The sequence below is a fragment of the Schistocerca gregaria genome, chromosome 1, assembly GCF_023897955.1.
Source record: "Schistocerca gregaria isolate iqSchGreg1 chromosome 1, iqSchGreg1.2, whole genome shotgun sequence".
NCBI lineage: Eukaryota > Metazoa > Arthropoda > Insecta > Orthoptera > Acrididae > Schistocerca > Schistocerca gregaria.
This window is the reverse complement of record NC_064920.1, coordinates 188298371-188310548: the sequence shown is the minus strand read 5'-3', so window position 1 is coordinate 188310548 and position 12178 is coordinate 188298371. Positions and strand designations below refer to the sequence as shown.

The window sequence follows — 12178 nt, the reverse complement described above, 5'->3', positions numbered from 1 at the left end:
TCAAACAGCACAAGATGTCCAAAAAGCTGTGACGAGGGTCTTGGAGGATATTACAGAAGATGAGTTCCAGAAATGTTACCACCAATGGCAGAAGTGTGTGCAATCAGAAGTGAACTACTTTGAAGGAAACAACACTAAACTTGACTAAAAATGTAAGCAACAATTTTCACATCAGTCTCATTACTTTAGTGGCGCACCTCGTATAAGCGAAGCAGATACGAAATTAGCAAACCAATTGTAATTTTACCTACTGGTACCCGGACTTTAGATAATTGGCCAATGCACGGCTCTCTTTAAAAAGAGTAATTCGAAAATGTCTTATTGTCGTTCCGCATATTTCTGCTTTCCTGCCCAGAAGGTAACTCCCTGCAGATAACAACCTGTAACTATGGCCCTGGAGTCAAATAGCCTATGAATTGGTTAGAATTGCGAGTTAATAAAATAAACAGAAATATTAACAGCAGATAAATGAGTAGTTAAAAATGGTCCTATTCTGTCACCAGTAATTGACGTAAACGGAGTCGAGGATTCTGTCGAATAATGTTTATTCAAGAAAGTAGATACATTTGAGATAAATGAAATGTGATCCTACAATAACGAGTGACAGCGTAGACAGAAACATTACCTTATGAAATGTAATAGAGCGGCTTTGAGAGCGTTAGGAGAATGGTAGCAGAATGCCCAAGCCAAATAGTCACTCAAGCGTCGCAGAAATGAAGTCCATTTCATGATCACATTACAGGAAATATTCGCCAGCTTCAGAGTTCAACATGACGATTTACAGATTAAAACAATAAAAATAACGAATAACAACTCTGTCTATTCTCAGTTCCGAAATAGAAATGGTAAATTAAAGTTCAGCAACGGAACATATCAAGACCTAGCGAAAGTTGGAGACTCTTCAAAAGTTAAACTATTGTAGCTGCCATTCACTGCCCAAGAATCGATCACCTACATGATCGATTTTTGCACGTCCCACAGGCAGGTGTTCCTTCTACCACATCAAACTTAAACGTGTTCAGAAATTCTCCCTTGATTGCACCACTCAGAAGTACATGTCTTCTCTTTACTCCATCAGTTTTCCGTCAGTGCCTCTTTCTCCATTGGTTGAAGGCTGTCCCCACCACACATCTTTCTCATGTACTACAAATATTTTTTTTGACTCAGCTCCACTACTTTCCACAATGAACCAATATATTACAACATTATTTAAGTAAAGAATTGTTATAAACATTCGGTTACACTCAGACCATTCGATAGATAAATAAGCGTTAAATAGTAACAAAACGTTGTTACATATTGCTTAAACAATTAAAAAATGGCTCAGATGGCTCTGAGCATTATGGGACTTAACTTCTGTGGTCATCAGTCCCCTAGAACTTACAACTACTTAAACCTAACTAACCTAAGGACTTCACACACATCCATGCCCGAGGCAGGATTCGAACCAGCGACCGTAGCAGTCCCGCGGTTCCGGACGTTTAAACAATTATTTATGACTCCTTGATAGAAGTGTCTCTCGCCATTTTTCAGTAGTAGTCTCGGCCAACACATACGACTGACCACTTCTTAAATTACATATGTTTCATAATATCAATTGTAATCATCTTTAAATAAAGTTATTGGCAAAAAGAGTAACATATTAAATAAATACTCAAGTATGACATGTGGTATTAATGCTGCATACAGTTGCTATGTTATTTTGAGGGATATGATATTCTGACAAACATTTGCATAATGAAAAAGATATGCAACGCATTGAAGCAAGCAATAAAATAAATAGGCATATGGAGCTTTCAGGGATGGTAGCTATAGAGCAGTGCTATCATTTGAGTTGTCGTTTGTTGAATCGGTTGGAGCGTTAGAAATGGTTAACTCTAAGGTTAAGTGCAAAAATATTTATTCGCGGTGAAACGTTGGATGCTCCACGTGACCCGCTTTTACAGTCGTAAACAAGAGGCCCCAAGAGAATTTCCGTGCGGCATCAGTGTCTCGCTGAAGGGAAACTCTGCCCATGGATACAAGCTTCCGATTCGATGCACGAGTATTCGGGGCAAAAGCCTACCGTATAGCCATTCCTTTATGCAACACATTGTCAAGTTTACATACGTACAACAGTTAGTAAACATTACAACATGAATTTTAAAAAGTATCAATTGAAAAATTACACATTTTTGACGCTTTCACCCCTAAGCATTAACGTACACGTCACATTACAGCTATTGTACAATTCATAATAAATGTTTGTATATCCCGCTGTCAACTTCAGCGGATTTGTGACACTTGTCTCAGTGCCTCTGCACGTACCCTGAAGAGGGCAGCAGCGTCCATGTCGCAACCAAACAGTTCATCTCACGCATCCGGCTTTCCTTTGTATATCTCAGACTTTATCCAATCCCGTGAGCAAAAATCTAATGGCGTGAGATCGGGCGATCTTGGTGGCTAGTTCACTGTACTGAAACGACCAATCCAACGATTAGGATAAATGCGTTTTACATGTTCCCTCAGGATTCTGGTAAAAACTGAATGGGTCCCATCATGCTGAAAATACATTCAAGTCCGCGTGCCCAAAGAAACTGCCTCAAGATGGTCAACAACGGAATTTTCTAAAAAAATCCAAATAATTCTTTCCCGTGATTCGTCCATTTAAAATGAGAGCACGTTTCAACACATTAGCAGTCACGCCACGCCAAACACTGGTCGAAAAACGAACTTGGAAATTGGTTTCTACTAAAGTGTGTGGACTCGCCTGTAACCATCGATGATTATTACCTGTGTTTTTGATTCCACTCACTGCAATGTAACACATAGCTACATCAGTGAATAGTGTTAATGGAAGTACGTGAATATTGTCACTGGGTCAATGGCAATCGTCGAGTCGAGTGGCATTGTCGCTGTTATGAAGAATGCGGACCCGCTATATGTGAAACGGGTTCCAGTTTACCGAATATAATGTTACCCACATGTGTGTTCGCGGGACCTTGATACAAGCAGGAAGTGCTCGTGTACTGCTAATAGGACTACGCTGCTCCACGTCAACAGTCAGTTGTCGAACTACACGTTCATAAGACAAACTGGAACTTGGAAGAGCACGTGTCTGATGCCATGTTCTGAAAACTCTGGCAAAAAACACTATACGATCAGGAATTCGACATGCCGGGAAGCACAGTGTCGCGTCCCAAGCGTGGGTTTTGCGAGGGATTGAGCGACACGGTTCGTAAACGGGAATTAGCCGGTTGACCTAATTGAGAGGGAGACTTTTGATCTGGCTAAGATGTTAAATTCCCTCGTGTGAAGGTACAAGGCTAGGATGTTGGTAGAAGTAAACTCGTATGGACGTTATAAAAGTTCTAATTTATTCATAAAGAATACAGATCACCCTAAGTGCGTAGTGATTGTACCTACAGAATAGCCAAGCCCATTACAGAGACGGTGACTGACTTCCACCGTTCTGGCTGCCTGATAGAACTTTCCAGCACTTTGCTGCCCACACTAGCACCCTACGTCAGAGTCCCGCGGTCGCTGCCTAAACGCTCATCGGCGACTATCTCCAACTGTCTGCCTGCAGCCCGCCCTCAGCCCAAGTCGGCTGCTACTCACGCTGACTACCGTCGCTGCCTAAACCCGAGAGAGAGAGATCCCCGGAGCGGCGTGCCTCCGAGTTTTGTTAGCTCTTCCCCTTCGACCCCGCCAGCGCTTGGCATGACGTAGCGTCGAGTGCAACTTTTCCTTATTAGGGATTGTTTTAGTATTAACTTCAGTACTTTTCTTCAGAAGCTGGGTGGAGGGGTAGAGGGGCCTCTCCCTATATGGTCACGCACTGCGTCCTGAGCCCTTCATTGGCTCCTCATGACGTAGTGCGGTCCCCACCTAGGGCCCTCTTTCTTTCTCTCTCCGCTCCCAGACTTCTCCCTCTAGCCAAGACTGTTGATACTGTCAGTTATTGCTTATTAAGGGATCTGCCCAGAGCGCCCTTTTTATCTTAATAGCTGAGTCTGCTTCCTTGCTTATCACGCGCAGCTGCCTGGCCGCTTGGACCGCCGCCTCGGCTATCTGGCTGCGTCGTTATCTTTTGTGACCCCTCTGACACGCCTGGCGTCCCCTGTTAACTCTATCTCCCCGTATGATTTCTGGTGTATCGTCTGAGAACAACTGCATTTAGACTTGGCTTTTCTGCGGTTACAACAACAGACTGTATTTTCCGAAAGCAACAGTACCATCGCAGGTTCCGTAAACATATACCACATCTGCATGGTCTTCATTATTGGAGACGTGTGGCATTTTACTCATTGCGTGCACAACCACAGTTAGCCAATGTGCTCAGTCCGTCGATCTACACTACTGGCCATTAAAATTGCTACACCAAGAAGAAATTCAGATGATAAACGAGTATTCAGTGGACAAATATATTATACAAGAACTGACATGTTGTTACATTTTCACGCAATTTGGGTGCATAGATACTGAGAAATCAGTACCCAGAACAGCCACCTCCGGCCGTTAATAACGGCCTTGATATGCCTGGGCATTGAGTAAACCAGAGCTTGGGCGGTGTGTACAGGTACAGCTGCCCATCCAGGTTCAACACGGTACCACAGTTCATCGAGCGTAGTGACTGGCGTATTGTGACGAGCCAGTTACTCGGCTACCATTGAGCAGTCGGTGACAGATCTGGAGAATGTACTGGCCAGGGCAGCAGTCGAAAATTTTCTGTATCCAGAAAGGCCCTTACAGGACCTGCAACATGGGGTCGTGCACTATGCTGCTGAAATGTAGGGTTTCGCAGGGATCGAATGAAGGGTAGAGCCACAGGTCGTAACACATCTGAAATGTAACGTCCACTGTTAAAAGTGCCGTCAATGCGAACAAGAGGTGACCGAGACGTGTAACCAATGGCACCCCATACCATCACGCCTGGTGATACACCAGTATGGCGAGGACGAATACACTCTTCCAATGTGCGTTCACCGCGGTGTCACCAAACACGGATGCTACCATCATGATGCTGTAAACAGAATCTGGATTCATCCGAAAACATGACGTTTTGCCATTCATGCACCCAGGTTCGTCGTTGAGTACACCGTCGCAGGCGCTCTTGTCTGTGATGCAGTGTCAAGGGTAACCGCAGCCACGGTCTCCTAGCTGATAGTTCATGCTGCTGCAAACGTCGTCGAACTGTTCGTGCAGATGGTTGTTGTCTTGCTAACGTCCCCATCTGTTGACTCAGGGATCGAGACATGGCTGCACCATCCGTCACATCCATGCAGATAAGATGCCTGTCATCTCGACTGCAAGTGATACAAAGCCGTTGGGATCCAGCACGGCGTTCTGTACTACCCTCCTGAACCCGCCGGTTCCATACTCTGCTAACGGTCATTTGATGTCGACCAACGCGAGCAGCAGTGTCGCGATACGATAAACCGCAATTGCGATAGGCTGCAGTCTGACCTTTATCAAAGTCGTAAACGTGATGGTACGCATTTCTCTTCCTTACACGATGCATCACAACAACGTTTCACCAGGCAACGCTGATCGCCTGCTGTCTGTGTATGAGAAATCGGTCGGAAACTTTCCTCACGTCAGCACGTTGTAGGTGTCGCCACCGGCGCCAACCTTGTATGAATGCTCTGAAAAGCTAATCATTTGCATATCATAGCACCTTCTTCCTGTTAGTTCAATTTCGCGTCTGTAGCATATCACCTTCGTGGTGTAGCAATTTTAAAGGCCAGTAGTGTACTTCACTCACAACACACCACTGACAACTGTGCTTTCAACAGGCTATTTTAGTGGCAGAAAGGCATCCCGAGAAAAGAGGCTGAACGCAACGAGGTGGGCTGGGCTAGAATAAGCCGTCAAAGAAATTGGGTGGGTAAAACACGTACGAGTGCATCTCGAGACCAAAAACAAATGTACATTACATGTGTTGCATCTCGGAAACGATCCGGAATATAGATTATATCCATATAAATTTCTTCGCCTTCAAATAAGTATTCCTATGTCTCTCTGAACATTGACCATTTCTGCTGGAAGTGCATGCTCATAAATTTAGGATAATGCTGATACATGAGGAAACAACGGTCTGGTGTGCGGTTTGCTGTGTATGGCCATGCGATGCATTTGACTGTGGTCGATGCACGGTGGCGCTGGCAGCCGTCCACATATGCAGAGGTTTGTCGGTTTATGTCAAGATTGCAGTGCAGCGAGTAAGTGTGCAGACATTTTCCGACGTACTAATAGTGACTGCGTGTTGAAAATGGCTCAAAGAACACACAGTGATGACGTTATGAGGGGTAGAATACTAGGGCGACTGGAGTCTGGTGAAACACAGCAGGTCGTAGCACGGACCCTTCGTGTGCCACAATGTGTGATCTCAAGGTTATGGGAACGATTCTAGCAGACAGGAGACGTGTCGAGGCGCTACACAGTGTAGAACACCACAAGAAGATTGATATCTCACCATCAGTACCCGCAGACGGCCACGGAGTACTGCAGGTAGCCTTGATCCGGACCTTACTGCACCCACTGGAAAAGTTGTCTCCAGACACACAGTGTACAGACGACTGAACAGACATGGTTTATTCGTCTGGAGACCTGGAAGGTGCATTCCACTGATCCCTGCTCACAGGAGAGCCCGTAAAGCCTGGTGTCAAGAACACAGTACATGGTCATTGGAACAGTGGTCGCAGGTTATGTTCACAGACGAGTCCAGTTATAGTCTGAAAAGTGATACTCGCCGAGTGGCGTGAACCAGGAACAGATACCAACGGCTTAATGTTCTTGAAAGGGACCTGTATGGAGGTCGTGGTTTGATGGTGTGGAGTGGGATTGTGATTGGTGTACGTACGCCCCTGAATGCGTTTGACAGAGGAACTGTAACAGGTCAGGTGTATCGGGACGTCATTTTGCACCAGTATGTCCGCCTTTTCAGGGGTGCAGTGGGTCCCACTTTCCTCTTGATGGATGATAACGAACGGCCCCACCGAGCTGTCATTGTGGAGGAGTACCTTGAAACAGAAGATATCAAGCGAATTGAGTGGCTTGCCTGTTCCCCAGACTTAAATCCCATCGAGCACGTCTGAGCTGCTCTCGGTCGACGTATCGCTGCACGTCTTCAAACCCCTAGGACACTTCGGTAGCTCAGGCACTGGTGCAAGAATGGGAGGCTATACACCAACAGGGTAAGTCTCTAGAAGAGCGTAGCGTTCCAAAGAATTGGAAAACGGCACAGGTCATCCCTGTTTACAAGAAGGGGCGTCGAACAGATGTGCAGAACTATAGACCTCTATCTCTAACGTCTATCAGTTGTAGAATTTTGGAACACGTATTATGTTCGAGTATAATGACTTTTCTGGACACTAGAATCTACTCTGTAGGAACCAGTATGAGTTTCGAAAAAGACGATCGTGTGAAACCCAGCTCGCGCTAATCGTCCACGAGACTCAGAGGGCCATAGACACGGGTTCCCAGGTAGATTCGTGTTTCTTGACTTCCGCAAGGCGTTCGATACAGTTCCCCACAGTCGTTTAATGAACAAAGTAAGAGCAGATGGACTATCAGACCAATTGTGTGATTGGATTAAAGAGTTCCTAGATAACAGAACGCAGCATGTCGTTCTCAATGGAGAGAGAAGTCTTCCGAAGTAAGAGTGATTTCATGTGTGCCGGAGGGAGTGTCGTAGGATTGTTGCTATTCACAATATACATAAATGACCTTGTGGATGACATCGGAAGTTCACTGAGGCTTTTTGCGGATGATGCTGTGGTGTATCGAGAGGTTGTAACAATGGAAAATTGTACTGAAATGCAGGAGGATCTGCAGCGAATTGACGCATGGTGCAGGGAATGGAGATTGAATCTCAATGTAGACAATTGTAATGTGCTGCCAATACATATAAAGAAAGATCCCTTATCATTTAACCACAATATAGCAGGTCAGCAACTGGAAGCAGTTAATTCAATAAATTATCTGGGAGTACGCATTAGGATTGATTTAAAATGGAATGATCATATAAAGTTGATCGTCGGTAAAGCGGATGCCAGACTGAGATTCATTGGAAGAATCCTAAGGAAATGCAATACGAAAACAAAGGAAGTAGGTTGCAGTACGCTTGTTCGCCCACTGCTTGAATACTGCTCAGTGTTGTGGGATCCGTACCAGATAGGGTTGATAGAAGAGATAGAGAAGATCCCCGGAGAGCAGCGCACTTCGTTACAGGATCATTTAGTAATCGCGAAAGCGTTACGGAGATGATAGATAAACTCCAGTGGAAGACTGCAGAAGAGACGCTCAGTAGCTCGGTACGGGCTTTTGTTGAAGTTTCGGGAACACACCTTCACCGAGGAATCAAGCAGTATATTGCTCCCTCCTACTTATATCGCGCGAAGAGACCATGAGGATAAAATCAGAGAGATTAGAGCCCACACAGAGGCATACCGTCAATCCCTCTTTCCACGAACAGTACGAGAGTGGAATAGAAGGGAGAACCGATAGAGGTACTCGACGTACGCTCCGCCACACACCGTCACGTGGCTTGCGGAGTATGGATGTAGATGCAGATGTAGATGTAGCTGCCCGACCACCTGATCCAGAGTATACCAACCTGCTGTGCAGCGTTTGTACGTGTGAAAGATGATCATATCCCATATTGATGTGGGAGTACATTCGTAGTAGACAGTGGCGTTTTGTAGCACATGTGTCTCGGGACGGTTTTCTCAACTTATCACCAATACCGTGCTCTTACAGATCGGCGTCGTGTGTGTTATTAGCGCCAGTTTTGTGTAGTGCCACGTTGTGTGGCACCACATTCTGCAATTATCCTTAGTTTATGAGCATGAGTGTAGTGCCGGTAGATGGACTGGAGCGTGTGAGAGCGCGCGTGCTGGCTGCCCGCAGATCCGCGACGTGTCGCGGCTGTCGCGCGGCCTGGGCCACTACCCGCGCGTGCTGGACGTGCAGCTGGACGACAACGAGGTGTCCTCGCTGGACGAGCTGGAGGGCTCCCGCTGGCTGTCCACGTTCCGCGCGTTCAGCGTGCGCGGCAACCGCCTCTCGCAGCTGCCCGCCTACGCCTTCGACGACGCGCTCGAGCACAACGGCAACGCACTGCGCCTCGCGCTCGGCCACAACCCCTGGCTCTGTGACTGCCACGTCACGCCTCCCTTCCAGGTACGTTCCGACGCGCCCCTCTCAGGTCTACATCTACATCTACATGATTACTCTGCAATTCACATTTAAGTGCCTGGCAGAGGGTTCATCGAACCACAATCATACTATCTCCCTACCATTCCACTCCCGAAAAGCGCGCGGGAAAAACAAACACCTAAACCTTTCTATTCGAGCTCTGATTTCTCTTATTTTATTTTGATGATCATTCCAACCTATGTAGATTGGGCTCAACAAAATATTTTCGCATTCAGAAGAGAAAGTTGGTGACTGAAATTTCGTAAATAGATCTCGCCGCGACGAAAAACTTCTTTGCTTTAATGACTTCCATCCCAACTCGCGTATCATATCTGCCACACTCTCTCCACTATTACGTGATAATACAAAACGAGCTGTCCTTTTTTGCACCCTTTCGATGTCCTCCGTCAATCCCATCTGGTAAGGATCCCACACCGCGCAGCAATATTCTAACAGAGGACGAACGAGTGTAGTGTAAGCTGTCTCTTTAGTGGACTTGTTGCATCTTCTATGTGTCCTGCCAATGAAACGCAACCTTTGGCTCGTCTTCCCCACAAAATTATCTATGTGGTCCTTCCAACTGAAGTTCTTCGTAATTTTAACACCCAGGTACTTAGTTGAATTGACAGCCTTGAGAATTGTACTATTTATCGAGTAATCGAATTCCAACGGATTTCTTTTGGAACTCATGTGGATCACCTCACACTTTTCGTTATTTAGCGTCAACTGCCACCTGCCACACCATACAGCAATGTTTTCTAAATCGCTTTGCAACTGATACTGGTCTTCGGATGACGTTACTAGACGGTAAATTACAACATCATCTGCGAACAACCTAAGGGAACTGCTCAGATTGTCACCCAGGTCATTTATATAGATCAGGAACAGCAGAGGTTCCAGGACGCTTCCCTGGGGAAGTTTTCCCTGTCTCGGAAACAGTAAACACTTTGATGCCACCCGCATGACTAAAGTCTTCAAAATGCGTGCCGTAAATAGGGTGTAGCAGCCTAGGCACGTACCCAGGCTGCCGCTTCCGTCTTGGAGCGCTTTTGTGGCAGGTGAAGAAAACTCGTTATTTTTCCTAAGTCTCTTTCTTTTTTCCTGTTTCAAAAGCGGCATATTCGCATTCTGTTGACCATCTACGAGAAGTAAACATGGCTTTTAGTAATACTGTAAACCTTCCCTCTGGTATTTAATTCGTTCGTTCGTAAGTCGGAACATTTGTTTGCTTTTCAGTGTCCACCCAAAAATATATCTGCTTCAGCATTCAATGTATGTATGCACTGCGGGGAAATTGCTGCTTACTAGTTGATTATCGGGTGTTTTCCGACCAGTTATTCTCTCCGTACTTCGACGTAGCAGAATGGAAATTTTTGGTTATATAGTTCTTTGATAAGGCTCTGCACAGTTCTATTCGTTCCACCAACACTGATTAGCCATGGGCTTAAACACCGTTGGGACTGTCAGCAATCACTCTGGAACGAGTGAAAAATAACGATTTGAGATTGATATCGGTAGTTTCTGAATGTAACATTTCACCCCGTGTTCATGCTCAGTCCCATACATATGAACGTATGTCCTAAGGCTGCAGTAATGTTATCCAATGAGTTAGTCATGTATGTGGCAGGTTTAATTGAAATTTAACATGGCGATACAAAGTAAGTCTTATTTTTATATAAATTCTCTTCCACCTCGCACACTCTCCTATTCCAGTGCTAGGGCTTAAGGGGAGAGGGGAGCTAAGACCAGTAAGATAGCAAATGAAATATGTCCCAAGTTTGACAGAAACCGTCCCCGGTGTTCCAGATTTCGCACCATGATATTCACCTTCATCCTCGTATGTAGGAGCGCTAGTGATATTTAATTCTAGATTGTTTCTTGCCAGATGTTGAAATCACAGGTGTACTAAATTAGCCTAAATTATTACAAGCAGATTAGAGTTACGTTGGAACCTACTGAGAAACCTGTACCCATTTTTATTCATACACTACTTGTTAAAACGATCGGGATACCGCTAGATAATGCGGAAGTGGGTCGCAGGTGTCACGATAGATGGGCCCGACATTGTACAAGGAGGTGGGGAGTATCATGTTGTCAATAAGGAAACAGTAACAGCAGAATGGGTTGCTCAGGAGAGCTCAGAAACTTTGAACGTGGATTAGTCACTGGACGCCACTTGGGTAACAGATCGATTACGGGCCACAGGTAAACCATAACAAGACAGACCTCATGCACTGACACGCAGGTGAGGAGGGTGACTGTATAAAAAAAAAAAAAAAAAAAAAAAAAAAAAAAAAAAAAAAAAAAAAAAAAAGAACAACCTTAAAATTAGCGGAAGGTGTCGGCCGCGCGTTTCAAAGTGCTGCCAGCAATCCTGTTAGCGAATGACTGTTCGCAGGATGTTAAAAAGAATGGAGTACAATAGTAAAATAGTTTCCACAAGGCCACTTATTTCTGTAGTCAATGGTAAGCGACGCTTCAAGTCGTGTAAAGAGAGAAACCAGTGGACAGTAGAAGGCTGGAAACGAATGAGCTGGAGTTCCGAATCGCGCTATACTCTGTGGTGTCAACAGTGAAGTTCAAGGGTGGCGCTGTTATGGTATGTCAGAGTTGTTGCGATTATGGTGTGGTCCTGTTATTGTGCTTAATAAAACGCTAAGTGCGGAAGGATATGAACATATGTTACAGCATTGTGTACCGCGTGCAACGAGGAAACAGTTCGGAGACAATGCTTGTTTGCATCTGCATGACGAAGCATCCTTTCACAAAGCAGCATATGTGAGGCAATGGTTTGTGGACAACAGCATTTCTGAAAAGCACTGGCCCACCGGGAGTCCCCATCTGAACCCAATGGAACACCTTTAGGATGAGTTACAACGTCGAATTCGCTGCAGACCCCAGCTTTCGACATTACTACCTCCTTCTGTTTCCGCTCTTGAGGAACTATGTGCTGCTAGTCTTTCACACACATTCAGGCTCTCCATTGAAAGTGCCATAA

General features: G+C 45.4%; 1 protein-coding gene across 1 annotated transcript in view; it reads left to right on the top strand.

Annotated features, from left to right (window-relative positions):
- LOC126336470 (protein singed wings 2) overlaps positions 1-12178 on the top strand; it is a 375279-nt gene that overhangs the window by 341938 nt on the left and 21163 nt on the right. Inside the window, exon 7 of the mRNA XM_050000213.1 lies at positions 8893-9165. Within this exon, the coding sequence (XP_049856170.1) occupies positions 8893-9165 (273 nt within the window). The remainder of the gene's footprint in view (positions 1-8892; positions 9166-12178) is intronic.